This window comes from Bactrocera oleae, chromosome 5, assembly GCF_042242935.1.
Source record: "Bactrocera oleae isolate idBacOlea1 chromosome 5, idBacOlea1, whole genome shotgun sequence".
NCBI lineage: Eukaryota > Metazoa > Arthropoda > Insecta > Diptera > Tephritidae > Bactrocera > Bactrocera oleae.
In genome coordinates, this window is record NC_091539.1 from 11,383,957 (window position 1) to 11,396,639 (window position 12,683).

The 12,683-nt window shown below is 36.7% G+C and overlaps 1 protein-coding gene across 2 annotated transcripts; it reads left to right on the forward strand.

Moving 5' to 3' along the window:
* Positions 1-202: 202 nt before the first annotated feature.
* Positions 203-10,896, forward strand: LOC106615450 (probable multidrug resistance-associated protein lethal(2)03659). 2 transcript variants are annotated; one of them, XM_014231674.3, is made up of 7 exons: positions 203-849; positions 6,486-6,716; positions 6,795-8,696; positions 8,846-9,161; positions 9,221-9,371; positions 9,430-10,381; positions 10,449-10,896. In XM_014231674.3, the coding sequence occupies exons 1-7, from the start codon at positions 770-772 to the stop codon at positions 10,720-10,722; spliced, it is 3,906 nt and encodes a 1,301-aa protein (XP_014087149.1). In that variant the 5' UTR covers positions 203-769; the 3' UTR covers positions 10,723-10,896. The 2 variants fall into 2 exon arrangements, with proteins under 2 accessions (XP_014087149.1, XP_036227000.1); XM_036371107.2 differs by lacking the exon at positions 203-849 and adding an exon at positions 6,204-6,334.
* Positions 10,897-12,683: the final 1,787 nt, after the last annotated feature.

A 12,683-nucleotide genomic window follows, 5' to 3' on the forward strand; every position in this document is an offset into this window, starting at 1 on the left:
TTTTTTTTTTTGTTATATTCCAGCACTCACTTGCTTGCCTAACCGCTTGACGCGTAGCTGTCAACAAGGATTTAGATAAAATATGTTATACGAGTACCATTGTATCATATCAAGAGGAATATCAAGTATGCACTTGTATGTATGTATATACATATAACGGTACTTCATATGAAGCTTTTGTCTACTACTATAAATTCGATAACATGCAAAAACCCATTTAGTTCAATTTAAGACGCGTATTGAAAATGTATAAATGAACATTTTTAGTTGTCGCTAGACATAACGGGCAGTACGATTCGGCTAAAGTGGTCAACGTGCGCAGTTTACTCGGAAAATTAACGGTATTATGTGAAATTTCAAAGCTTAAGGCAAACAAATACAGCAAGGATATACAAGGAAAAATTACGAAATTGGAAAAAATATTTTAGAAAAAAAAATTTAGAAAAACTTTCAAAAATTAAAAAAAAAATTCAAGAAATTAAAAAAAAATCAAAAATTAAAAAAAAAAGAATTTTAGAAATATTTTTGAAATTATTTAAAAAAAAAATAAATTCCACAATTCACCCAATGCTCGAAAAAAAATTGATAATTATAGAAAGAATTTAGAAAAATTCTCAACCAGTTTTAAAACCAAAAATTTTTTAATTAAACAAAAAAATTATTGGAACAAAATTTTGAAAAAAAAAATCACTGTGTGTTCAACTTAAGATAAACCCAGGAAGTATCACGCCTACGCCTTAACCATAGGGACTTGCTAACGAGGCGTATCATGAATTCATCCAAAGAAAGTGTGAAACGCAAACCAAATCCTATACTTTCGTCGAATTTCCTATCGAAATGGTTTTTCATGTGAGTAAATAAAGGAGAAAGTGTGACAAAAGCAACAATAATAATATATGCAGTGTATATATAAAAAAATATGTATAAATACATAGCAAAAGCAACAATAAATATCACCCTAGCAGGCGCAAAGTCACAAATAATGAACTAAAAACGTCCGGTATTTACTGTTATAACAAACATATTGATATGTAATGTTATAATGGAACATGTGTATACGAATACATATATAATATACTATTCAATGAAATTATCAATTTGATTTGCTGCTCTGGTGTTTACATATATATGAATATATGCAGATGAGAAAAACTCGTTTACCGCTCTTGTCGGCCCAATTATGTTAATTATTCGCCTAAAATGAAGAGAGTTCCGCTTCCGTAGTTATACTGCCCAAACACAATCCTATTTAACCAATGCTTAGTATAAATGGTTACTTTACAGTAAGCTGCTTTCACGAAGAGAATATCACCCGGTTAATTTATCGAACTTTTTAAGCCTCTCAGCCTACCATAGATGAATGCCGTTTCAGTGCTTTCTTCACAGCGACTGCCTTAACAAGATCAATTTAACCTAATGGAAATCACAACTTTGATATTTTTTCAACGTAAGAGTTGCTAGATTTATTAAGTGATTGAATGTTAATGTTAATAACTCAAAAGGTTGAATTTAAGCCAGCAGTAAGGATTGCTGTGTTTCCCAAGAGACTACTTGGCATCAAAACCCTTTAATAAAGTAATTATTTTGTTTGTTCGTATGTTAGTTATGGTTCTAACTTTCAGTTTAAAAAATTAGGGGGCGCCGAAATGAACAAACAACTCATGTAAACTGGCATAACAGAATATACTTAGTCTTGCCGTAAGTTCTGTTACAGATTTAGGTCGTTTTCGAAATGGAAAACTCTTGCTTTCACACAAGTCCCTAAATGATGCGGTCATCGATCAATACCAACATGCACAGTTTCTATTGGTATTGACTACGCTGCTCGAACAAAAGATCTTTTGAGACGCTCCAAATACCAGTGTGGTTTACAATAAGCCATGTTCTCCAATTCTAGCCACAAACTGTAGTACAATGGATTCAAATCTGCACTTTCAGACGACCAATCATCTGCAGCTATGAAAGCAGGAATATTGCTTTTAAGCCACTGCTACAAGTAGATGGTTTCTGCCTTGTGTGCTGAAGCTGAATCTTGCTGTAAGAATCAGTGCGCGTCAGCGAAGAGAATATTACTTAACTATTTTACCATGTCAATTAAAACAACCTGCTGATACACTTTCGCCCCCGTTTTAACTGCTTTTTCATAGAAGTGAAGAGGTGAACGCCTTTACAGGAGAACCGAAAACTCCCTACCAAACCATTGTAGCAGCTGGATGATGACCACGTTGAACCTTTGAAAAAACTATTTTGTGCCTTTGGAAGAGTTTGATGTTTTGCTTACTAAAAACTTTTTCAACAGACTTAATATATATATATTATCCTTCACAAATGCAAAATATTCCTTACAAAAACTTGATTTTGATCGTTCAGTTTATATGGCAGCTATATGCTAAAGTGGTCCGATCCAAACGACTTCTTCGGAGATGGCAATGATGTCTTGGTTAATAATTTGTGCCAAATTTCGTGAAGTTACTTTGTGAAATAAAAAAGTTTTTCATGCAAGAACTTGATTCCGATCGTTTAGTTTGTATGGCAGCTATATGCTATAGTTGTCCGATATCGGCAGTTCCGACAAACGAGCAGCTTCTTAATGAGAAAACCTGTGTAAAAATTTCAGGTCGATATCTCAAACACTGAGGGACTGTTTCACATATATACAGACGAACAAGGCCAAATCGTCTCAGATCATCGCGTTGATCATTTAGATATATACTTTATAGGATCTTCGACGTATCCTTTTGGAACTTCGTGGCAAACTTAATATACCTATTGAGGATATCATAATTATTTAATCGTTAAAGCACGCCTTTATAAATTTCTAATTGCCATCATGTTTTCGACGTACGCTTTAATATGTATCTAAAAAACCAGATATGTTTTTTGAGGTTTCCGACAAACTAAAAATATTAAACATCTTTTTTCTGCTCTACACTCTGGCGGACCTGTTTTGAACCGAAGTTAGTTAATAGATTGAAAAAAATATTAGATCGAATGTCCTTTTTTGAAAAATCGAACTAATTTCCTGCTGTACTTAAACTTCCAAGCTCTACCACCAAACGCTTTCGAGCAAGAAATGCACCTTTGATGCTTACACTCAGATGTGAGTATGGACTCAGTAGAGTTATTGTAGTTTAAAATATATAACCCCAATTGAATTTATGAAGATATAAAATTCTTTATCAAAAAGTTGCTGTCTTAAAGAAATTAAAGCAATAAATTGCATTTTCTAATTGCCACAAAGCGCGCTGTAAAAATGCACTAAGCTTCAAATGTCGAAGATAGAAATTCTTAATGAGATATGCACAAATTTATTAAAGAACTTAGTCACAAGTTCCAAAAGAAGCGATAATAACGTACACGTAGACATTCTTGCGAAAGCAGCAATAAGATTGAAAAATGCTGATAAAGAAAATGACGCTCTGATAATACGTCATAAAAGTTCTACTTCAAATTTTTTGTGGTGCAGTGAGTTACTTTCTACTAAGGAAATAATAATTTTATAGCAGCCTGAGGTGGCATAAAACAGAAGTGGTAAACAAAGCACGCACTTTAGTTTAATACAAAGTTACACTAAATTATTTATAATTTGCGCTTTTTTTATTACATAATGAGCTTAAGTAAGTGCCACTATCGAATGTTCTGAGTGCATATGTAAACATTGTCTTGAAAGAAGAGACGACACTAAACGTAAGTATCTACTTGTGCATGAATCTTAAGATGAAGTTTACAATATTGGTAGAGACATTGTATGATTAATGGAGTTTCTGAAGCGATAAGCTGTTAAACCGCTAAATATAAGCGTCTGAGTGGCAGTCTTATAAAGTTCAATAGCTGTCGCCTTCAAGTATATGTAGGTAGCTCTTATACTTTTTGACGACATCTTCAGTTCCATTCAGTTGTATATATCGACCGAAGTCTCTTACACAAATTCTATAGTTTACTTTATGCCGCTTGGCTTTTATCGACTGTCAATATCAAAACTGTGACTTTGTGAAGGACTTTAAGAACTTAGCTGTGCCAGAAACCATATTTAATATTAACTAGAAGCGAGTATACACAATTTTAAAAAAAATATTGATATAATATTCATAAATCTACCGTTAAGAGTCAGCTATGCGAGCTGGAAGATGAGCGGCAGTGAAATTTAGCCTAGTTTGTTAATCGTTGGACATTCAGTGGCAGTCTGAAACCCTGTATTATGAAAGAGTATTCAGTAATAAATAAGTATGGTCCGCTTCACGAGACTTACACTAGAGACGTAAGCTCGAACATCTGGTTATCTTTAAATCATTTCCGTTTGAAAACTTTAATGAAATAGCAAATAATTATAAAAATTTGTTGTTGTGTGTTAGCTTATAATTTCATCATAATAAATATTATAAACAAATTAACTGGTTATTGCCAAGCTTGTAGTGGTGAAATGATAACTGCACTATGTCACAAAAATTATTTGACAGTTGCTTTATTGTCTCCACCTATCAGCTGTCACAAGTCAATTTATTTGATGGGATTACAAATTTTTGAAGGGAATTTTAAAGGTTTGTCGACAGTAATATACTATAACAGTTTTAAATGTAATTTTTATTTATGATAGCACAGGGGAGCTTATTTCGGGAAATACTTCGTTATTTTGTCACAAAACAACACATACTTTAGGGTGGTTCTTAGAATTATATTAAGGCTTTATTGGTTTAATCACTAAAATTGATAGTAGTGAAGCTTATAAAGATAGAAATATAAACTAAAGTGTATTAAGGAGAGTCATAAATAATATAATATGAGATTTTTTCAAGTTTCTTCTCTCATATGTGTAGGCTGAGTTGTGTTAATAGTAGTGTAGTATTTAAATAAATAATGATCGATTTTACTAACCAAACATTTTATACTCTTGCAACTTGCAGAAATCAAAGACCTTCAGATACAGGCAAAACTTTATATTAAAAAAATATTGCCAAAGATCTTAAAATTCATTATTCGAAGAAATCGTAAAAAAGTTACAATCAAATTTCATATTAAATGATATTAAAAACAGCTTCAAATGAGTTATATGTAGGATATGTGATATCAACTCGACCGAAAACGCTAAATTTAATATATTGAGTTGATGTGGAAAAAGGGTGTTCCTTAAAAATTCAAGGGGTTTTAAGTTTCATTTTTCAAAATGACCCTCCAAATAAAATTAAGATATATAAACCGTATTAGGGTGGTCCGAAAAAATCTATTGCAAATTTTCTTCAATGTCTCTCCGTTTTCCGGTCCATTTTTAAATGATCACAAATACCATAAATCTATATCATTTGTTGCCGTTTGGTGAGGATTAGCGTTGTCACGTAGAGGTTCAATTAAGGACGACCTTATTAGGGCCAGATTTTGAGTAAATAAAATATATACAACTTTTATTATTAAATTATTTTTTGATAACTTCGACGATATATTATCGATTTAGGAGTAGCAGACTTTCATCTCCATTAAATTTGGAGTATTTTAAGCTAATCCGAATTTTAACCTCTATCTGACATGTGGTAAACACCCACTGAAGTAGTATTCACCATTTTTATATATTATTTTGACCTCTACTAGCATCAAAATAGACGCTGCTGTTTTAGATATCTGTTATATAAACTTTCCTATCGCATCTAAAAACCACCTTACATATATGTATATGCTCACAACTGTGCGTTTTATTTGTATAGGCAGATAAATAAGCGCGTTTTTATCTTGAGCATACTTCTATTATATAAATTACCTATATTATTACTTATTTATTTAGTAAAGTATATATTAGAGCTTTTTGTACTTGTTTGGGTGATTATATATAACACTTTGTTGTTACTGATAAATTAAAGAAATAAAAACAAATATTGATAGATAATAAATAATATCCATTTTTTGTGCATTAATGTTAGTTATTACTTATTATTGTGAATTAAGTACGAGTATATTACATCAGGCTTTCAATGCATAATCATATGAGCTTTTATAACTGTTTAAACAACAATTAAGCTTATATGTATTGACGAATAATTTGTATGCTATATTTAAGTATTTAGTTGGAGTAGAAGTCCTCAAAAATTGTCCGCGCATAGCAATTTTCTCATATCAATCACTATGAGTAGACTTATTATCTAATAAAAACCTTAAAAAATCAATTTGTTTAGAGTTGATGGAGTTACAACCTTGTTTTGCATCAGAATTTAGCCTAACTGTGGAAAAGTAGGCAGCACTGTCGCTTTCGTAAAAAATAACAAATTTATTAACAAACACGTAGCAACGTTAACTTCGGCTGCATCGACGCCAGAATACTCTTCCCAAATAAAGATACAGGAACTTAATTGTATTTATCACCCAAATTCGATTACATACAAGCGTATTTATTATTTTATTATTATTTTGTACATTAAACAAATTAAAAGCTTTCTTATTATTATAATTGATATAATACGCCTCTAAAAGTCCTAGTTTGATATAATTTTCTCTCCTCGCAGTTGGACACGCGGTGTCTTCAAAAAGGGCTACCAAGACAAATTGGGACAAGATGATATCTACGACCATGTGCCATATTTAGATAGCAAGCAGTTAACAAGCTCCCTCATCAAATACTGGGAAGAGGAGGTGCGTCGAAAGAAGCCCAGTCTCTTACATATGATCTTCAGAGCCTTCGGCTGGCGTTTTGTGCCCATGTGCATTGTGTATTCGTTATTGGAGATAACATTGCAGTGAGTACAAATAATATAATATATAGTTATAATATATGACACTATCAATTTTTAACTATGTTTCACTGCAATCCACAGCACCTTCCAGCCCCTCTTTCTCGGCGAGCTCGTTGCCTACTTCACCGATGGTCAAACTAACATTACCAAAAAGCAAGCTTATCTTTCCGCCACCGGCATTGTGCTATGCGCACTCATCGCCTCATTATGCTTTCATCCGTTTATGTTTTTTCTCTTCAAAACTGGCACAGCCATACGCGTCGCTTGTGGTGGTCTTATTTATCGTAAATGTCTGCGTTCTTCGCTGGCCGCGGACAATGGCGGTATGAGCGGCTTTGCGATATCTGTGCTCTCCACAGATCTGCCCCAGTTTGATATGACTTTCTACTTCTTTCACGATCTATGGAAGGGACCGATTGAGGCGATTGTCTTCGGTTATGTAATGTACAGCGAGATCGGCTGGCCAGCTATTGTGGGTATAGCGGCGATAGCGACATTCATACCGTTACAAGCGTGGGCAGCAAAGGCGGCCGCTAAGTATCGGCATCGTTTTGCTGAGCTCGGAGATGATCGCGTGAAATTGATGAACGAAATAATCACGGCGATTCAGGTGATCAAAATGTATGCGTGGGAAAAGTCCTTCGCGAAGTTAATAGCAAACACGCGCAAAAAGGAAATACGCGCAATAAAAGGTTCAATGAATATTTATGCGGGCATGCAATGCACGAACATGATCTCGAAGTTTGCGCTCTTCGTCAGCTTGGTTGCTTACGTATACACCGGCGATTTTATATCGGCACGCAAGGTTTTCATCGTGTCTTCATATTACGATGCACTCAATGACTCGCTGCTGCACTTCTGGCCGCTGTCTGTCACCACCTGGGCGGAGACTTTTGTGTGTGCGCGTCGCATAGTCACATTCTTAATGCAAAATGAAGATCCAGCAGATGGCGGCATTGAAAACTTTGGCGTCGATGTGGATAAGGAAGAGAAGTGTAACTTCTCGGGACGTGTGCATAACCCTAGCGCAATTGAAAAGTGTGTATTGGCACACAATTTAACCATCAGTTGGGACTCGCCAAAACTAGAGAAACGTAAGCATCACATTTCCGATATCAGTTTCAACTTACGTCCTGGTCAATTCGTTGGTATTGTTGGAAATGTTGGCGCAGGAAAGACTACGCTGCTGAATGCTATAATCGGTGAGCTGGATATCATCAAAGGCAATGTCGAAGTAAATGGACGCATCAGTTATGCGCCACAAGAGGCGTGGATCTTCGAAGCCAGCATACGCGACAACATTTGCTTCGTGGAACCTTACGATGCGCAACGTTACAAAGATGTCATACAAGCCTGCGAGCTCGAGCGCGACCTGCAGCTGCTGCCCTATGGCGATTCTACCATAGTCGGCGAACGTGGTATAAGTCTGAGCGGCGGTCAGAAGGCGCGTATTAGCTTGGCACGCGCCGTCTACCGCCAAGCCGACATCTACGTATTCGACGATCCGCTCTCCGCGGTCGATGCAGAAGTAGCTAAACGTCTCTTATGCAATTGCTTCCAACAATACCTGAGTACCAAGATACGCCTCATGGTTACACATCGTGTGCATAACCTCAAAGAGGCCGATTGGATTATACTATTAGAAGCTGGTGTCATCGAAGTACAGGGTACCTATGAAGTGCTTGAGCAGAAAATCAGCAAGCGCTTAAGCTTAACTCAAGAGCAAGTAGATAAACGGCCGAAGTTGTTGCATGCCGAGAGCATGTTGGCGAAGGCGACGGAGGAAAAGCATGAGAGTGTCGAATTGCCTAACGACACTGGTTCGGAACGCAAGGAACAACAAATGAAAGGTTCGGTGCGATTTCACACATATGTGGCGTACTTCCAGGCTCTCCGCATGCCTTGGCTTATATTAGTGATATTTATGTTGTTCATCTCAGCGCGTGCTTGTCAAGCCGTCATGGATATATTCATAGCGAGATGGTGAGTGAGATGATGATTTTGAATAGCCTTCGTATAGCTTTTAGCCACAGACGGTGATGGAAACAGTATTCCTTCCACCATACAACTAACAAATTAATATAATTTGTTAGGATCTCATCTCTAATAATTACACTCTTCTCATCCTTCAGGGCCACCTGGGAGGAATCTCAACCGCAATTGCACGAAACAAATGAGGAGTTCACTTCGAAACGCATGGAAATCGTAATCATCTATACGATACTCATGTTGGCAACACTTCTGCTATACGTTGTACGCACCTTTGGTTTCTTCTACATATGTCTGGCGATATCATTCCGCCTGCACGATTATCTCTTCAAGGGTATTATACGAGCGCGCATGCGTTTCTTCAACACAAATGCCTCGGGTCGCATTCTCAATCGCTTTTCGAGTGATATTAGTAATATTGACATAGCACTGCCGCAGGCCATGCTCGACTCATACTCGGTGAGTATAACTCAGTTCTATTTTTAAACAAGTTCGTTAACTTTGACAATTTCTGATAGTTTTATATAAATACGATTGCGGTTTTGTCGATCGTGGCCTTCGCCAACTATTGGCTGCTAGTACCAGCGTTCGTAATGATCGCGCTGCTGTTTCTCTGTCGTGTGCTCTACATCAACGCGAGTCGCAGTCTTAAACGCATTGAGAGCTTGAGTAAGTTCAAATAAAGGTTTAGGCTTAAATTAGACCTCACATTTTTACTACTTTGCAGCGCGCAGCCCCGTGTATTCGCACACAAATCAGACATTCCAGGGTCTCACTACAATACGTGCGCTCAATGGCACCAACCATTTGGATAAGGAGTACCACAGTCATCAGAATACCAACACTTCAGCGCTATTTCTCTACGTGAGCATTAACCGCGCTTTCGCCTTTTGGACCGATCTTATTTGCGTGCTTTACATACTAGCGGTTACTTTTAGCTTTTTGGTAATCGAAAGCGACTTCTACAGCGGTGACGTCGGTCTCGCGATTACCCAGTCCATGACACTGATAATAATGTGTCAATGGGGTATGCGTCAGACAGCCGAAATGGAGAATAATATGACGAGCGTAGAGCGTGTGATCGAGTATGCTGAGTTACCGTCAGAACCCGCTTTGGAGACCGACACGAAAGCCATAGCTTTGCCTAAAACATGGCCGAGCACTGGTGCTGTACAGTTTACAGATCTCTACTTGCGCTACGCGGAACAAACTGAACCAGTACTTAAGGGCTTGAACTTCTCCATCAATTCGATGGAAAAGATCGGCATTGTGGGTCGCACAGGCGCTGGTAAATCCTCCATTATACAAGCTATCTTTCGCTTAGCGCTGAATGAAGGCGCTATAACAATTGATGGTGTTAATATCGGCTCGTTGGGCTTGCACGATTTACGCAGTCGTGTATCGATTATACCGCAAGACCCAGTGCTTTTCTCTGGCACACTGCGTTACAATCTCGATCCGCTGGAGCAGAAGGCGGACGAAGAGTTATGGCGCACTTTGGAAGACGTCAAGTTGAAGAATTATGTATCAACTTTGGAAGGTGGCTTAAATTGTCGCTTGCATGACGGTGGTTCGAACTTTAGTATGGGTCAAAGGCAGCTGGTCTGCATGGCGAGAGCCATACTGAGGCATAACAAATTGCTAATCATGGACGAAGCAACAGCCAATGTGGATCCAGAGTAAGTTGTATTGCTCAATGCAATTTTTAGTAGATTTATCAATGTATTAACTTAATTTCTTTCATAGAACTGATATGCTCATTCAGGAGACGATTCACACGAATTTCGAACACTGTACGGTCCTAACTATTGCTCATCGCCTAAACACCGTTATGGACAATGATAAAGTAATGGTGATCGATGCAGGTCGTCTGGTTGAATTCGGTCATCCATATGATTTATTACGTGATACAAATGGTTTCCTCTACAAGCTGGTGCAGAATACCGGTAGACTCTCGGCGGAAATTCTACATCGTGTGGCGGAGAAAAGCTATAGAAAGCGTGTCGGTAAATCCGAGTGAAAATAACTGGAGTGGTGGAGTTTTTTTGCGGCTTCTAAGCTTTACGACGCTGAAAAATAATTTAAACTTTTTACTATTTATGTAAAAATATATTCGGTTTTAAGCGGAAAAACCTAGATTTAAGAATTGCGAATTTTTGTAGTTAAATTTCTATAAAGAAAAAATTAAATATGATTTTCGGGTAGTTTCAAATGTTTGATAGAGAGAGGAGGTATTGTAAAGCGTCTTTTATACAATATTTCTTTAAGTTTTTATTCAAAACTTTTTAAACAAGATGGTAACACTAAATGCAAAACTGAAAAATCTGCTTTCAAAAGTTTAGCATCAAATACCTGGGAAGAAAAACGTTAACTCTTACAAATCTCGAAAAAGTTAAATCTTTTTCTGAAATATATACATATGTGAACTGAAACACTAATGTATCTGACCTTAAAAGATTCTACATTTCAATTCGTTTAAAATTCATGATCAATGCGAAGCATCGGATCTTAGGCGCACCACCGTGAAAGTCACAACGCTATCAATATTGCTGCTGTTCGTCAAAGGGAGTATCCACGCCAAGAGATCTTATCTATGTTAAAAAGCGGCTTAAACTCGAACAGAACGTGAGAGAACTTGGTTCAAAGCCGAAACCATCGAAATAAATTACCGAAGATTTACCGATAAAAAGATAAAAGTTGAAAGAACGTATGCGCAAAAAAGTCCTCAGTGAAGTGATATTAAGTTTACGAGCACCAGATGGCCCTTACTTTGCGCGACTCCGATCACTGATGATGCTGGTGATCACACATTAGGCCGATCATGCCACAGAAAATGCATGTGCTGAAAGCAGAACGTGAAAGAATGCACCCACTCAGCATTTTCTGAGTACATTCTCAACTAAATAGTGCAGCATGGAATGACTTACATGTGCCATAGTTGAATGTTTTGTAAGCTTATTTTCAGTTGAATCAATTAATTCAGTTACAAAATCAAAACTCCATGTATTTAAAACTTAACTCGTGCGATTGAGGTCGTGTGTTTTGAATAGCGTCGTTCATTCAGCCTGCGTTACGACCGATAAATTATAGGAACAACGGCATGAACTAGTCCTCTACTCATCGTAATTACCATAATTGACTCGCAGGGAGTTCTTTTTTTCCAAAATCTAAAAGTAGTTCGCTGTATAAATATTTCCTTCAATTCAGTAGGTATAGATTAAAACGTCTTTTTTGGAAGTCTTCGAAGCTTCATACTATCGAACAGATAGCGAAATGTTAGAGAACTATTACAACAAATGCAATATTCTACATGGAAATAATGTCAAAGATAAAAGCCTGAAAATATGGCATTCACTCATTGTTAGGCCAAAGACTTTTTAGCCCAAATGGTAGTTATTAACTCTCTGGGCTCAACAAAAGCTTTTATTAATTTTTGTTTTTTGGAGGCATAACAGGAACAATTTCAAAAATACTAAAACTAGTGAATGAACTCTTGAAGAAGACTGAGTAAAAACACTGAGAGAGTTGGTAATAAAAATTATGAAGATAACTCATCTTCCTATTGAAGCCACATGAGTTTGAAGCTACGCTATCTATGAGTTTGTTCACGGCAGAGTTTTGTTCTGGTGGTATTTTACGAAACGATTTTATTGGTATAAGTTTGGTACCACACGAAAGTGTCTTATAGCTAACCCACCGCAGCATTCATGTGTTGCATTGACACCTCCAAGATGGTGGACAAGATTTCTGAACTGAACTCGCAGCAGATAGACCGTCCAACCAATGAGAGAACCATTACCAGGTAATTGGACTCAATAATATCGGAATCATTAAGAATTTTGAGATTGTTCTAAGCTTAATACAAAGATCAGATATTTAGTTTCTTCCACATGGGTTTATTTAAATTTAAGACTACTTGAACACCTTAATGTTCCAAGCGAGAACTTTAGATGAACTTAACTTTAATTAGTTGGTATTAAG